The sequence below is a fragment of the Antechinus flavipes genome, chromosome X (assembly GCF_016432865.1).
Source record: "Antechinus flavipes isolate AdamAnt ecotype Samford, QLD, Australia chromosome X, AdamAnt_v2, whole genome shotgun sequence".
Lineage (NCBI taxonomy): Eukaryota > Metazoa > Chordata > Mammalia > Dasyuromorphia > Dasyuridae > Antechinus > Antechinus flavipes.
The window spans coordinates 14,549,675-14,562,368 of NC_067404.1; the positions used below are offsets into that span (position 1 = coordinate 14,549,675).

A 12,694-nucleotide genomic window follows, 5' to 3' on the forward strand; every position below is an offset into this window, starting at 1 on the left:
GCATTTTCCATCTCAAATCTTTTGTAATTCCATCTTTTGAAAAAGATGGAAGCTTCCAGAGAAGGAATTTATAGCAGGGTAGTCCTAAGGAAATTGGAGAATTTAAATGATAATAGTTTGTGTTTTTTACTTGTATTTTATCCGTGAGGTGATAGGTAAATTGCTATTATCCGGATTTTATGTGTAACCTGGAGGCTAAAAGCCATCTGATCAGTGCCTAGAGCTCTTTTAATCTGCATTGCTGCTCCAGATGATCTGTGGTTTTCTGTATTTGAAGAGGCTTCCTGCTGAGAGCAGGCTGCTTGTCTTGTTCCTCTAGGGCAGTAGGAAAAGGTAGGCACTTTCTACCAAGTTAAATTAGTCCAGCAGTGAATTAATAGGCTGCTGTGAGGGGTGAGCTCTCTATCTCTGCAGATATCTCAGCAGAAGTTGGATGATACTCTGCTGGAATAAAATTGATGAATGGTCTGAGAGGTTGAAGTGTATGATTTTTTTTTTTCAAGATCTTTGCCAAGCTTAAATCTATTATTCAGTGCTTCAACATGTGGTGCCTATGAGATATTTCCAACCTAATAGATACAGTTGAGGACTAGCTAGCTCAGTGCATTGGTTGACTGTTTTTTTTAAAAATCTGTTGAATTGGAGGTGAGTGAAAGGAGCATGGAGGTGCTACAGGTTTAATCTCAGTCTGGCTATTTCCTAGTCAAAAATTTCATCCCTGGCTGATCATTCTGAAGTTGTGTGGAATCATTTGAAAGCTTCAACACGATTAGAAAAAAAAAAACAAAAAAACAACTTGTTATTCTTCTGGTGATAGATCAGTAGCAGATACCTAGGTCTGTATGAGGAAGATAGTACTTCCTATTCTGACCTGAGGAAGTGGTCTTCCTCATCCATCTAGCTAATGGAGAGAGTTGAACTAAATAAATAAATGACCTGAATCCTTCTAGTTTTGAGACTTAGATGATGCCTTACTACCCATTCTGATCAGCACCAAAGAGGCTGTGTCTTTTGACTGTTTTGGACCTCAAAGTGAACCTTCTCTGTTTCCAAGAGTGAGTGAAATTGCTTTGACTCAAATTATTTCCAGATTATTTTTCACCTGCTTTTGTTGTTTGGCTCATCTTCTAGAAGGTTGCAGGAACTTGCCTGGTAGTAACTGTAACATTGTGACTCTAGGGGCCCATCTTTGAGAGGGAAAGGGATAGGAGAGGTGTCTTGCGCTGAGATGAGAAAATGTTCATGTAGCTGTAAGCTGTAGAAAGGCTATTTAATGTAAATTGGTGGGGGGTCAGGAAGCCCCAGTTACCTAGTATGCAATAGGGGATATGTAAACAAATCGATCTGAAGCTATTTGGTTTGGAGGAGTTATGCTTAAGCACCTTCCCCCCTACCCTGCATGAATTTGCAATAGTTCAAGATGGCTGCAACTGTGAAAACCTAAGTGATTTTGGGTGCTTACCTATTTTAAAAAAAATAAAGTTGATGCCTCTGTGAGTGCTTCCTGAGAAAGTCCTTTAAACTTTAAACTGGGCCTTTCCTACTTAAGTTGGATATTCATCTTGTTGAATGTGTTTTCATTTCTTGAATCTTGTCAGAAACTTTAGGGAAAAAAAAGGGGGATACCTCCCCAAACCTTAATAGAGGGATTCTTTTTTAAGTTTTGAGTTCTAAAATCCCTTCCGTTCTCCTCCCCAAGACAGCCAGCAAGCAGATATAGGTTATCCACGTGCAATCATAGAAAACATTTCCATAGTGATCATTTTGTACAGGAAGACTCCAAAGAAAAAGAAAAGAGTGAAAGTGTAAAATAGCATACTTCAATTCAAAGAATATCAGTTCTTTCTCTGAAGATATTTATGCTTCATCATCTTGAATCATCGTATTAATAAAAATAACTAAGTCATTCCCAGTTGTTCATTCTGTACCATATTGCTGTTAACTTCATACAACATTCAGATTCTGTTCATCTTTGTATCAGTTCGTGTAAGTCCAGATTTTTCTGAAATCATTCTGCTTACCATTTCTTACAGCACAATAATATTCCATCGTATGCCACAGCTTGTTCAGCCATTCCCCAATTGATGGGCATCCCTTCAATTTCCAATTCTTAGCCATCATTTAAAAAAAAAAAAAAAAAGAAAGAAAAAGCTGTTGTTACACAAGTAGGTTCTTTTCCTTCTTTCATGAGGGATACAGACCTAGTAGTGACAGAGTATGTAGAGTTGTATAGCCCGTTGGGTACAGTTCCAAATTGCTCTTCCCAATGGTTTGATCAGTTCACGGTTGCAGCAACCATTTTCCTAGTTTTTTTGCATCCTCTCCAGCATTTGTCATTTTCCTTTTCTGTCATATCTGCCAGTCTGAAAGGTATGAAGTGATATCTCAGTTGTTTGAATTTGCCTTTGTTAGAGGGATTCTAAAGAGAAGGTGGGGATACAGACAGGGCACTCCCTAAGAAAAGAGTTGCTTGGCTCCACTGCAGCTGTAAGGGTAAAGAGTACAGGTGATAAAAGTGGAGACCTCAGGGTAACTGTGCTGACTTCTGGTAAGGCTGCTGGAATCAGGTCATGACCATGGCCTTCTTTATCCCACCAACCCCAGCTTTCATAGCCACAGTCAAAAAAGAGCAGTTTCAATCTTAACCATCTCTTTATTGTGCCTTTGAAATACTAACTCAGGGGCTAAGGAGGGAACTCTTCATTGCTTTTGTGAAGCAGTTGGCTTGTGGTTCATTCACCCTGGCTCTTTGTACCTTCCCCTTCCTACCCCCAACTGGAGGCCTGTCCAGGTGATGGTCTCTCTGACCAGGTGAAATGGTGAGGCTCCTCCAGGGGTTTTGCCATGGTCCCCCATCATCTCACTGCTCTTGCCCAAGGGAGGTTGTTTTGGTTGTAGTCTTGGGAAATTCGGCATTCCTCAGAACTGGATGTGATGGGAGTAGATACTAAAATACCAATAAGCCATTTGCTGCTGGTGTGTGTGCACACATACATCCACACCGAGTGAGAATGGGAAGTGGTTTGTGGTGTTTTGTCACCATTGAATACTCTGTTCTTGTGAGGAGTGTTGATAAGTCTTTTACTCAGCCACAAAAATCCTAGATCTCCACTTTAATTTCCCCCTTTTCTTCCATTTCCTCGGTCTCCTGACTAAATCCCTGGAAAAGACAGTCAGCCTCTCCCTGGGCCAGGCAAATGTGCCGGCCAGTTTAAAGGAACACCATTATATGCTCTGAACATTCCTGCCTCTTGATGGGAAGAAGGCTCTAGCTTCTAAGTACAAGGGATTTGGGCCCCGAGTAGCAGGTGTTTTTTAAGTGTTTTCTTTGTGCCAGGTACTGAGGCGTAAAGAAAGGCCAAAAAATAGTCCCTGTTCTTCTGGCACTCACATTCTGGAGGGGGATACAGGGATGGGATAACATAAGAGCTAGTGAAGATATTCAGAGTGGGTGGAAGGTAATCAATTCTAGCTGCAGAGCCTGGGGAAAACTGGGGGGGGGGGAGGGGAGGAAGAGAAGCACTGCAAACATGGGGGACAGCCAGAGAAAAGGCATGGACACAGGAGATGGAGTGCCATGTTGGAGAAACTTGCAAAGGGGCCAGTGTAGCCAGATGAGAGAGGGAGTGGAAGACAGATTGGAAAGGTAAGCAGCCCAGTAATAAAGAACTTTAGTTGCCAGACAGTAGGATTTCTCTCGGTAATAGGGAACCACTGGATTTCATTAAACTGAGGATAGCAGAGTTGAAACTACACTTGAGAAAAATCACCGATAGTCGCTTGAAGTATGGGTTAGAGTGTGGGAAGGCTTGAGGCAAGATAGTTACTGTATGCCAGTGGAGAGGAGAGGAGGCCATGAGCCAGGCTTCAGATGATGGAGGAGTGGAAGAGAGGTATTCAGTAGAGGTTGGTAGCCAGAGGGGACAAAATTGGGCGAGATTGACTAGACGGTGAATGGGAGAGCTTTGTTGAGAGTGGCACTGAAATTGGGGGAAGGGGACGGTGCTGAGACCCTCTGGGGGACGAGTTCTATTGAGCAGAGATGGAAAGTGAGCAGTGGTAATCCAGCAGAGAAGCTTTCTTCCTATTATGAGAAACTTGACATGAAGCAAAGTCATTAGTGAGGCAAGAGCTAGCTGGGCAGCGGGAGGGTGCTGGCATCATTGGGAGGGGGGTGTCCAAGCTGTAACATTCCCACCCTTCCATTTGTAGTTTAGCAATGTCTTTCGTACGGTTCTTCCGTGAAGTCAGACCAGGAGTTAGTGGTGGAATGATTTCAGTGTCTTGGTAAATAAGGGACACAGAAGAAATGACAGGCTCTTCAGCCTCTGGCCCCGGCCCCAAGCCTTCCCTAAACACTTTCTTGACTGTTGCTGCTTCTTTCCAGCAACCAACCAATGGTTTATCCCCGCGGTTCGAGGGGACATTCCTCCAGGCTGCGCAGCCTATGGCTTTGTGTGTGATGGGACTCGCCTGCTGGTGTTTGGTGGGATGGTGGAATATGGGAAGTACAGCAACGACCTCTACGAGCTACAGGTAACAGCCTAGCTTTGGGATCTCTAAGCACAAAACTGTAAATATTGGGAGGATGGGGTAAGAGCAAGTAGGCGGCAGAAGTAGGGAGGCTCCATTGTGATAGCCCGGCCCAGTACCGAACGGGGGGCATCTCTCCCAGCCACACTTTGCTAGTGCTTCCTTAAAGGGACTCAGGGCCCCAGGAGCTCCCTGCTCTAACTGGCAGCAGTTAGCTTCTGGGTTTTTGTCCAAGGCCTGTCCTCTCCGCTGTCTTCTACTCCAGGCTTCTGAGCACTTCTTCAGCAGGACTTGATGATACCCTTTGTCCTCTGGTTACAGGCAAGCAGGTGGGAGTGGAAAAGGCTGAAAGCAAAGGCCCCCAAAAATGGGCCCCCTCCATGCCCTCGGCTTGGGCACAGCTTTTCTCTCGTGGGCAACAAATGCTACCTGTTTGGGGGTTTGGCTAATGACAGCGAGGATCCCAAGAACAACATTCCGAGGTGAGGCTTTTCCCTTTGGTCCCAGAATTCCATGAACCAAGGCCCCATGGTCTCAGACATCGGGCCAGGAGCCTCAGTTGCTCAGGAAGAACTTCAGTTGAGATATAGTAACAGGGATTTCTTCAGGCTCTCTCCTGCAGCTCTCTTGGCAGAGTGTCTTTGCTCTAACACTTAGACACTGGCCTTTCAGAGCTGAGAATCGTGATCCTCAACTATGAAGTGAGGAGCTGGGCCAGATCTCTAAATGTCCCTTCCTGCTTTGCCCTGTATGAATTGACAGTCTGTAGAATTTCAGGGATGTACCCCTTCCTCACCCCATTCCCAGAGCTCTAGTTTGCCTTCATGCTTAGCCTTGGCTGCCTGCAAGTGTGGTATTTTCCAGGGCCTTAGGCCAAGGGGCCTTCCTGTCTGGAGATGTTCTTGTCTCACTCTGTATAATGCCTAGCTCTGTGTGTTGGAGGGGCAGGAAGCTACCCGGGGCTTCAGCTCATTTGGGGAAATTGATGTGGAACCCTTCCCGGGGAGAAGGTGGACATGCAAAATAGGAGGGAACTTGGCCTTGTTCTAGCTTTTGATAATTCTCTGGGAAATCAGATGTGGTCTTAGAAAATGTCTGAACTATAAAATCTACCGTTTGGGCATTAGTATTAGGGGTGTTGCAATTTGATAGGACTACTCTCTCTCTTAGGTACTTGAATGACCTATACATCTTGGAGTTAAGGCCAGGCTCTGGCGTAGTAGCCTGGGACATCCCCATTACTTATGGGGTCCTGCCGCCCCCCAGGGAGTCTCACACAGCTGTAGTCTATACAGAAAAGGACAACAAGAAATCCAAACTGGTTATCTACGGGGGAATGAGTGGCTGCAGGCTTGGGGATCTCTGGACCCTGGATATTGGTAAGGATCTGGAGGGGGGAGATGGCTTCTAACTAGTATCTGGCATCTTTGGTGTAGAAGAGGCAAGACTTTGGGGGAAACGAAGGTATATCCTCATTCTCTTTTGCTGTCTTGGGCAGAACTTTTCTGAATGGTTGCGTTTTGTATGCCGGCCCTTATCCGATCAGTCTTCCTTAGAACCGAGATTTCCATCGCTTCCTGGGATCAGGGAACAAGCTGTTAAACCTGCCTATTGCAGGTCGGCCTAAAGAGGCTTCTCTGATACCGATGGCTAACTTTTCTACCTTTGGGAGAGAGCAATGTCCAAAGGAAAGGGGCTGGCTTATGTGGCATCGGCCTGAGTTGGGGAGAGACATAGAGAGTATACAGATCGGGGTCTTCGTGTGCTGCCTGTCCCACCGTCAGGACTGTGATCACTTTATATACAGCTGAACCAGGAAGAGGCTTAGAGATTGGGCTGGGAGAATGGGGAAAGGGGCAGATGTCCTTGAGAAGAAAATAATTGGTGGGCAAGGAGATGCCAGTCCTTCTCTTCGGAAGGCCGATGTGTGAACAAGAGGGAATAAAGTAGCTTTGAGTTGCCAAAAGACATTTTTGAAGTAGATTTAAAACTGGCCACTAGAAATATTTGGGTGAGTAGGCAGTTCCCTGTAAATGGAGGTGAGGCGATCAGATGGTGCCCAATTCTCTTGTGTGTACAGAGAGCCTGACCTGGAATAAACCTACTCTCAGTGGAGTGGCTCCTCTGCCTCGAAGTCTTCATTCTGCCACCACCATAGGAAACAAGTAAGTGGATCATCTTCCCCACCGCCTACCTCTTCTCTTCCCTTTCATGGCTTGGCGCAGCCCCCGAAGGTCGAAGATGAGTGTCTTCACTCAGCTGGCAGCTTCCCAAGACCATTGGTTCTGTGTTTGGAGAGGGGAGAGGGGTCGGACAGTTGCAACCCCACATCATCCTACCTTTTCCAAAGTGGGGCATGCTTGGGCTGGGACTTGAAGTGAATTCAAGTAGAACATGTGCACCCACACATACATGTGAAGGAAAACGAACAGGCCTGTGGACAAGTACCATTGTTTCTGGACCTAACTCTCTCGAGTCCCTTGTGCCTTTGATAAAAACCAAGGGAGACCAGAAGAATCCATGTGAGGTCATATATTTATATATGTTCTGACCAGCTTTAACTTTGTGGCCCCGGGCCAACCACTTCATCCCTGTGCGCTTCATCCAATTCACTGAGGTCCTAAGTTGCATAGCTGCATTTGTCATGGTTTTTCCGCTGAAGGGTTCCCTCTACCAAGTAGATTCACCAGTCCAGATAGAAGCACAGGTAAGGGGATTGAGGTTTCTCCGGAGAGGAGGCCTGGCAGGATGGCCTACGTGGATTAGAGGCTTTGATGCTCCCTAGAGACCTTTGTCCCAGCTCTGAGCTCTTTGGAGTGGAGACAAAAAGCTTAAGTGAGTGAGGGAGTTGCTAGGAATTCAGTGTAAGACCTCCAGCCTGGAGCGTCAGAAGCCAGGCTGAAGGCTTTGTACTGGGAGAGGCTTTTTCAGAGGCACTACCTGGACTGTCACCCCATCACCCATTTGTCCTGTCCTCCTTCCTCCAGAATGTATGTGTTTGGTGGTTGGGTTCCTCTTGTTATGGATGACGTCAAAGTGGCCACACATGAGAAGGAGTGGAAGTGCACCAACACACTGGCCTGTCTCAACTTGGGTATGGCTTCTAGGCTGGCAGGCCCAACCCCCATCCAAGGCAGGCTGCAGTAGGGAGACCCTCCCTCTTCCTCATCCACACTGGGCAGGGGGCGGTGTGTGTGGGACTTGGGCCCAGCAGGACAGTCGTACCCTCTTTCCCTCAGAACCAGTCCTGATTTCTGCTGCAGAAATTCACAAGTTTTCGAGTCCATTGCTCACTGATGGTTCCTAATCTTTCTCTTCCCTACCCAGACACCATGGCCTGGGAAGCTATTCTGATGGACACACTGGAAGACAACATCCCCCGGGCTCGAGCTGGGCACTGTGCAGTGGCTATCAATACCCGGCTCTACATCTGGAGTGGGCGAGATGGTTACCGAAAGGCATGGAATAACCAAGTCTGCTGTAAGGACCTTTGGTACCTTGAGACCGGTAAGACCCCCTTCACGAAGAAAGCCATATTAGGCAGGCCCACGGGCACAGACGGCAGCTCCTGCTTCACTCCTTTCTGGTGTGTTTGCGTTTACAGAAAAGCCTCCTGCCCCGTCCCGGGTGCAGCTGGTCCGAGCCAACACCAACTCCCTAGAGGTGAGCTGGGGAGCGGTGCCAACAGCTGACAGCTATCTCCTGCAGCTCCAGAAGTATGACATTCCTGCTGCTGCCGCTGCCGCCACCTCGCCTGCAGCCAACCCAGTTCCATCTGTGCCTATCAATCCCCCCAAGAGCCCTGCCCCAGCTGCAGCAGCCCCTGCCGTGCAGCCGCTGGCCCAGGTTGGCATTACGCTGCTCCCACAGGCAGCTGCAAACCCTCCCACCACCACCACCACCATCCAGGTCTTGCCGACAGTGCCTGGCAGCCCCATCCCTGTGCCCACCACAGGTCGGACTCAAGGTGAGCCATATGGCCACATGTTGAGCTGGCCTCTGCCTGGTTGGGGAGAGCAAGGGTGTGGTCTGAGGGAGACCTGACTCTGGGCACCTGAAATTTGTATTCTTACCAGAGGATGTCATTTAATCAGCTCTTAAACCGAGTGAGCGTTGTGTGAAAGGAGGAAATGGTACAGTCTCCGTCCCCAGAGTGATTCCAGGCTGAAAACAGCACAAACAGAATCAGACACGCAGTTAGGAACAGTGGCCTGGAACGTTAGCCATCCCAGGGGGCAGTGACACAGGGCGTAGCTTGCTTGGGGTGGGTTAGCCTGCAGTGACTACAGGAAGGAGCCTCTGCTCTGCAGTCATACAGTGGGCATGCTCTCCTGAAGTCCTCCTTTATTGGCAGGTGTCCCTGCTGTTCTCAAAGTGACTGGCCCCCAAGCCACAGCAGGAACTCCCCTGGTCACTGTTCGACCAGCCAGCCAACCTGGGAAAGCTCCAGTTACTGTGACTTCGCTGCCTGCTGGTGTCCGAATGGTTGTGCCGACACAGAGTGCCCAGGGGACAGTGAGTTGATGCCCAGTTGGCTTTTCCATGAAAGGATATTGGAGGGAAATCCTTGTTGCCCTTGAAGGAAAACACATGTAGAAACTAAGTCTTTCTGGGGTTGGGGGCGAATGGCTTGTGCCCTTGGAGGGGAACACGAATGGAAACTAAAAAGCCTTTGTGGGCCTTGGGACAAATAGCTTGTATCTTACTGCATGGGCCTTGAGAATGTCAACAGGGAGTTTCATGATTAAAGACCCTGTAGCCAGAGAAACTTGGAAGTATGTTACTTTAGAGCCAGGAGGAGGTTGCGAAGCTGTCATGATACAGCTCATGGGGTCCCTCCCCTTGTCCCAGTTGTGCTGAGGGGAGGAAGAAGGAAATTCTGCAAGATGGCTCTTTTAGCTGAGAGCCCATCGAAATATAGGCGAATATTCTGTAGGCCCCGAACACGTGGACCCGGCAGGCAAAGCCAATTGGCGTTAGTTTTGTATGTGCGTAGATGCACAAGGACAGCTCGAGTTCAGGATTCGGGCCTAAGCCAGGTCTTCCTTTTTGTCGCTAGGTGATTGGCAGCAATCCTCAGATGAGCGGAATGGCGGCATTGGCGGCGGCGGCTGCCGCCACCCAGAAGATCCCTCCTTCCTCGGCTCCCACAGTACTGAGTGTCCCTGCAGGGACCACCATTGTTAAAACAGTAGCTGTGTCTCCTGGAACCACTACACTTCCAGCCACAGTGAAAGTGGCCTCCTCCCCAGTCATGGTAAGCACTCGTCTGGGTGTCTACCTGTGAAGACAAAAGACCTTGCGTCTGCTCCTTCTGGGTGAAGTAAGATGTTCCGGGTATCGCGGTCAGCCTCTAGCCTTGGGAAAAGCAAGTGGGAGCCCCCACAGTTGTTCTCTGAGTTTCGAATGAGAACAGTAGATTTTTAACAAGCAGAAGAAAGTTTGCGATCCAAGTTCTGGGAGAGTTTCCAAACTGGGGGTATGGGAATGTGTACCGAGTGGAGTAGCTTAACTAGTCCTTCCCCGGGATTCAGGGAATCTTAGACTGAACTCTTTCCCCCAAAGTATGATAGTCATGATCACTTGATTGAGGTCTTTTATCCAAAATGATTTAACTGTGAATTAGCTACAAAAGCTAAAATTGAGGGCTATTACAGCATGATAGTAATTTTATAATGTTAATTTTGTATTTTGTATTTTGTATTTTGTATTGATTTTAATTTTATGTTTCTTTGAGCCGACTCAGGTATTACCTCTGGGGAGTCCTGAAATGAGTGCTTCACGCTCTCTCTTCTTTCTGCCTCAGGTGAGCAACCCTGCCACCCGGATGTTGAAAACGGCAGCAGCTCAAGTGGGCACGTCAGTGTCATCAGCTGCCAACACTCCCACCCGCCCCATCATCACTGTTCACAAATCAGGCACTGTGACTGTGGCCCAGCAAGCCCAGGTGGTGACCACTGTGGTTGGTGGGGTCACCAAAACCATCACTCTGGTGAAAAGCCCCATCTCTGTCCCGGGGGGCAGTGCACTGGTGAGTAGCAAGTTTCAGTGGGTAGTGTCCAGACTGAGTGAGTCCCCAGTTGAGCTCAATACATGCTTCTCAGGACCTGGGGCAACCTGACTATAGCTAGCTGGAACTTTGAAGGTGCATTTCAGGAAATCTAACAAAACACACACACAAACATAACAGAACCCGAATTGGCCACATTCAAAATCTCTCTCATCTTCTCTTTACAGATTTCTAATCTGGGCAAAGTGATGTCAGTTGTTCAGACCAAACCGGTTCAGACCTCAGCGGTCACAGGCCAGGCTTCTACTGGCCCCGTGACTCAGATCATCCAGGTAAGCCACCCATTCTGGGATAGCAGTGGGGGTGATGTGTTCATTCATATAAAAGTCATTTTGCAACGGATCCTAACAGGTATTTTTCCAGATGTGACCTTTCACTAATGACTAAAAGAGACTTATAGGTGATTTCTTTCACTAGGACCGATTATCAAGATTTGAGTGTTTGCTGTGGAAATGGTGGGGAGAGTGGGGCAGCAAGAGGCAAGGAGTATAAGGAGGCAGGTGTCTGCTTTTGACTCTGCTTAGGGAAGATGCAAGGCTGCCGGGGATGGATGCTGGGTGCCATGTGAGGGCAAAGAACAACGAAACTTGTTTCTTCCCCAAATGAACCAGGCCAGGCTGTCAGCTCGGAGCAGTAGCAAGAACAGCTAGCGTTTTAGACCGCCTGAAGGTTTGCCAAGTCCTTTACAAATGTGATCTCATTTGAAGGAAAAGGATAGGAGTGAGTGGCCTGGGCTGTCATTGTCTATTTGTGCCAATTACATATGTCACTCTTATCCAGAAGAGGTTTGGAGCTAGGAAGGTGCACATGCATGCATACGTGTATATAGATTTTAAATTTTAAAAGTGGCAGGAAAGATTCTAATGCTCAGTTCTCTAAGGCGATCGATCTGTCCCATTCCCTACCCTCCAAAGCCAGATTAAAGGATGCCAAAGAGCACCGATACCTGGCTAAAATGTTATTGCCTCCTTCCACTTCTCTCTTGCAATCTACTTCTGCCCTTCCTCTCAGACCAAAGGACCCCTGCCAGCGGGTACCATTCTGAAGCTGGTAACGTCAGCCGATGGCAAGCCTACCACCATCATCACCACCACTCAAGCTAGCGGAACTGGAACCAAACCCACCATCTTGGGCATCAGCAGCGTCTCCCCCAACACCACCAAACCGGGCACTACCACCATCATCAAAACCATCCCCATGTCGGCTATCATCACCCAGTCCGGAGCGACGGGTAGGGGCGTCGGGCAGGGGCCGCGCGATATGTACCCGAATACAATTACTCTCCAAAAGTCACCCGACACAACATCCTGGGTGTCCCCCAATGGGCTGAATTCTGAGTCGGGGTATAAGGTCCAGGCTGGTGAGTAACTGGATTACGAGGCTGGAGAGAGCAAATGGGGCAGTTTGGAGTTCTCTTATTTTCCCTTTTTCTTTTTTTTCACGCTTTAGGGGGGGGAGGTGGCTGGGGTAGCTGTGACTTCCTTTTGGACACTTGGAGGGGTGGAAGGTAATAGACTTAGGAATAAAACACCATCTGCTGCACACTGGGCTGGAGGTGGGTTTGGAGGGAAGAACTTGATAGTTGTTTTCTACCAGAGTCCGACCAGATACCGGGCTTTCTTTTTCTCTCCCATCCTTCCAGGTGTAACCAGCAGCCCTGGGATCAAATCCCCCATCACCATCATTACCACAAAGGTCATGACATCGGGCACAGGCACACCTGCCAAAATCATCACTGCTGTCCCCAAAATTGCTACTGGACACGGGCAGCAGGGTGTAACCCAGGTGAGAGACGTGCCCGCTGCTTCACTGGCATCGTACTAATTTAAGGAGAACGGTGCTCTCTCCCCACCCTTTGGGAATATGTCTTCGAAGTTCTATCCTCCTTTCTTGGGGCATCCTATAGTATCTGCCAAGGATCGTTTAGCTCTCTAACCTTTGGTATTACAGGTGGTGCTGAAGGGGGCCCCTGGACAGCCGGGCACCATCCTCCGAACAGTTCCCATGGGTGGGGTGCGGCTTGTCACTCCAGTCACAGTATCTGCTGTTAAGCCAACTGTCACTACCCTGGTGGTGAAAGGCACCACAGGT

At 48.3% G+C, this 12,694-nt stretch overlaps 1 protein-coding gene across 4 annotated transcripts in view; it reads left to right on the forward strand.

The window, feature by feature from the left end:
* The window catches only part of HCFC1 (host cell factor C1), a 28,267-nt gene that overhangs the window by 3,938 nt on the left and 11,635 nt on the right, over window positions 1-12,694 (forward strand). For 2 of the 4 annotated variants that reach the window (XM_051968964.1, XM_051968965.1), the window contains exons 2-15: window positions 4,388-4,536; window positions 4,855-5,015; window positions 5,704-5,912; window positions 6,614-6,698; window positions 7,521-7,627; window positions 7,861-8,040; window positions 8,138-8,500; window positions 8,888-9,048; window positions 9,593-9,790; window positions 10,340-10,564; window positions 10,771-10,875; window positions 11,615-11,963; window positions 12,246-12,388; window positions 12,554-12,692. In XM_051968964.1, coding sequence (XP_051824924.1) covers window positions 4,388-4,536; window positions 4,855-5,015; window positions 5,704-5,912; window positions 6,614-6,698; window positions 7,521-7,627; window positions 7,861-8,040; window positions 8,138-8,500; window positions 8,888-9,048; window positions 9,593-9,790; window positions 10,340-10,564; window positions 10,771-10,875; window positions 11,615-11,963; window positions 12,246-12,388; window positions 12,554-12,692 — 2,574 coding nt within the window. The remainder of the gene's footprint in view (window positions 1-4,387; window positions 4,537-4,854; window positions 5,016-5,703; window positions 5,913-6,613; window positions 6,699-7,520; window positions 7,628-7,860; window positions 8,041-8,137; window positions 8,501-8,887; window positions 9,049-9,592; window positions 9,791-10,339; window positions 10,565-10,770; window positions 10,876-11,614; window positions 11,964-12,245; window positions 12,389-12,553; window positions 12,693-12,694) is intronic. The other 2 variants (XM_051968966.1, XM_051968967.1) reach the window with 1 other exon arrangement.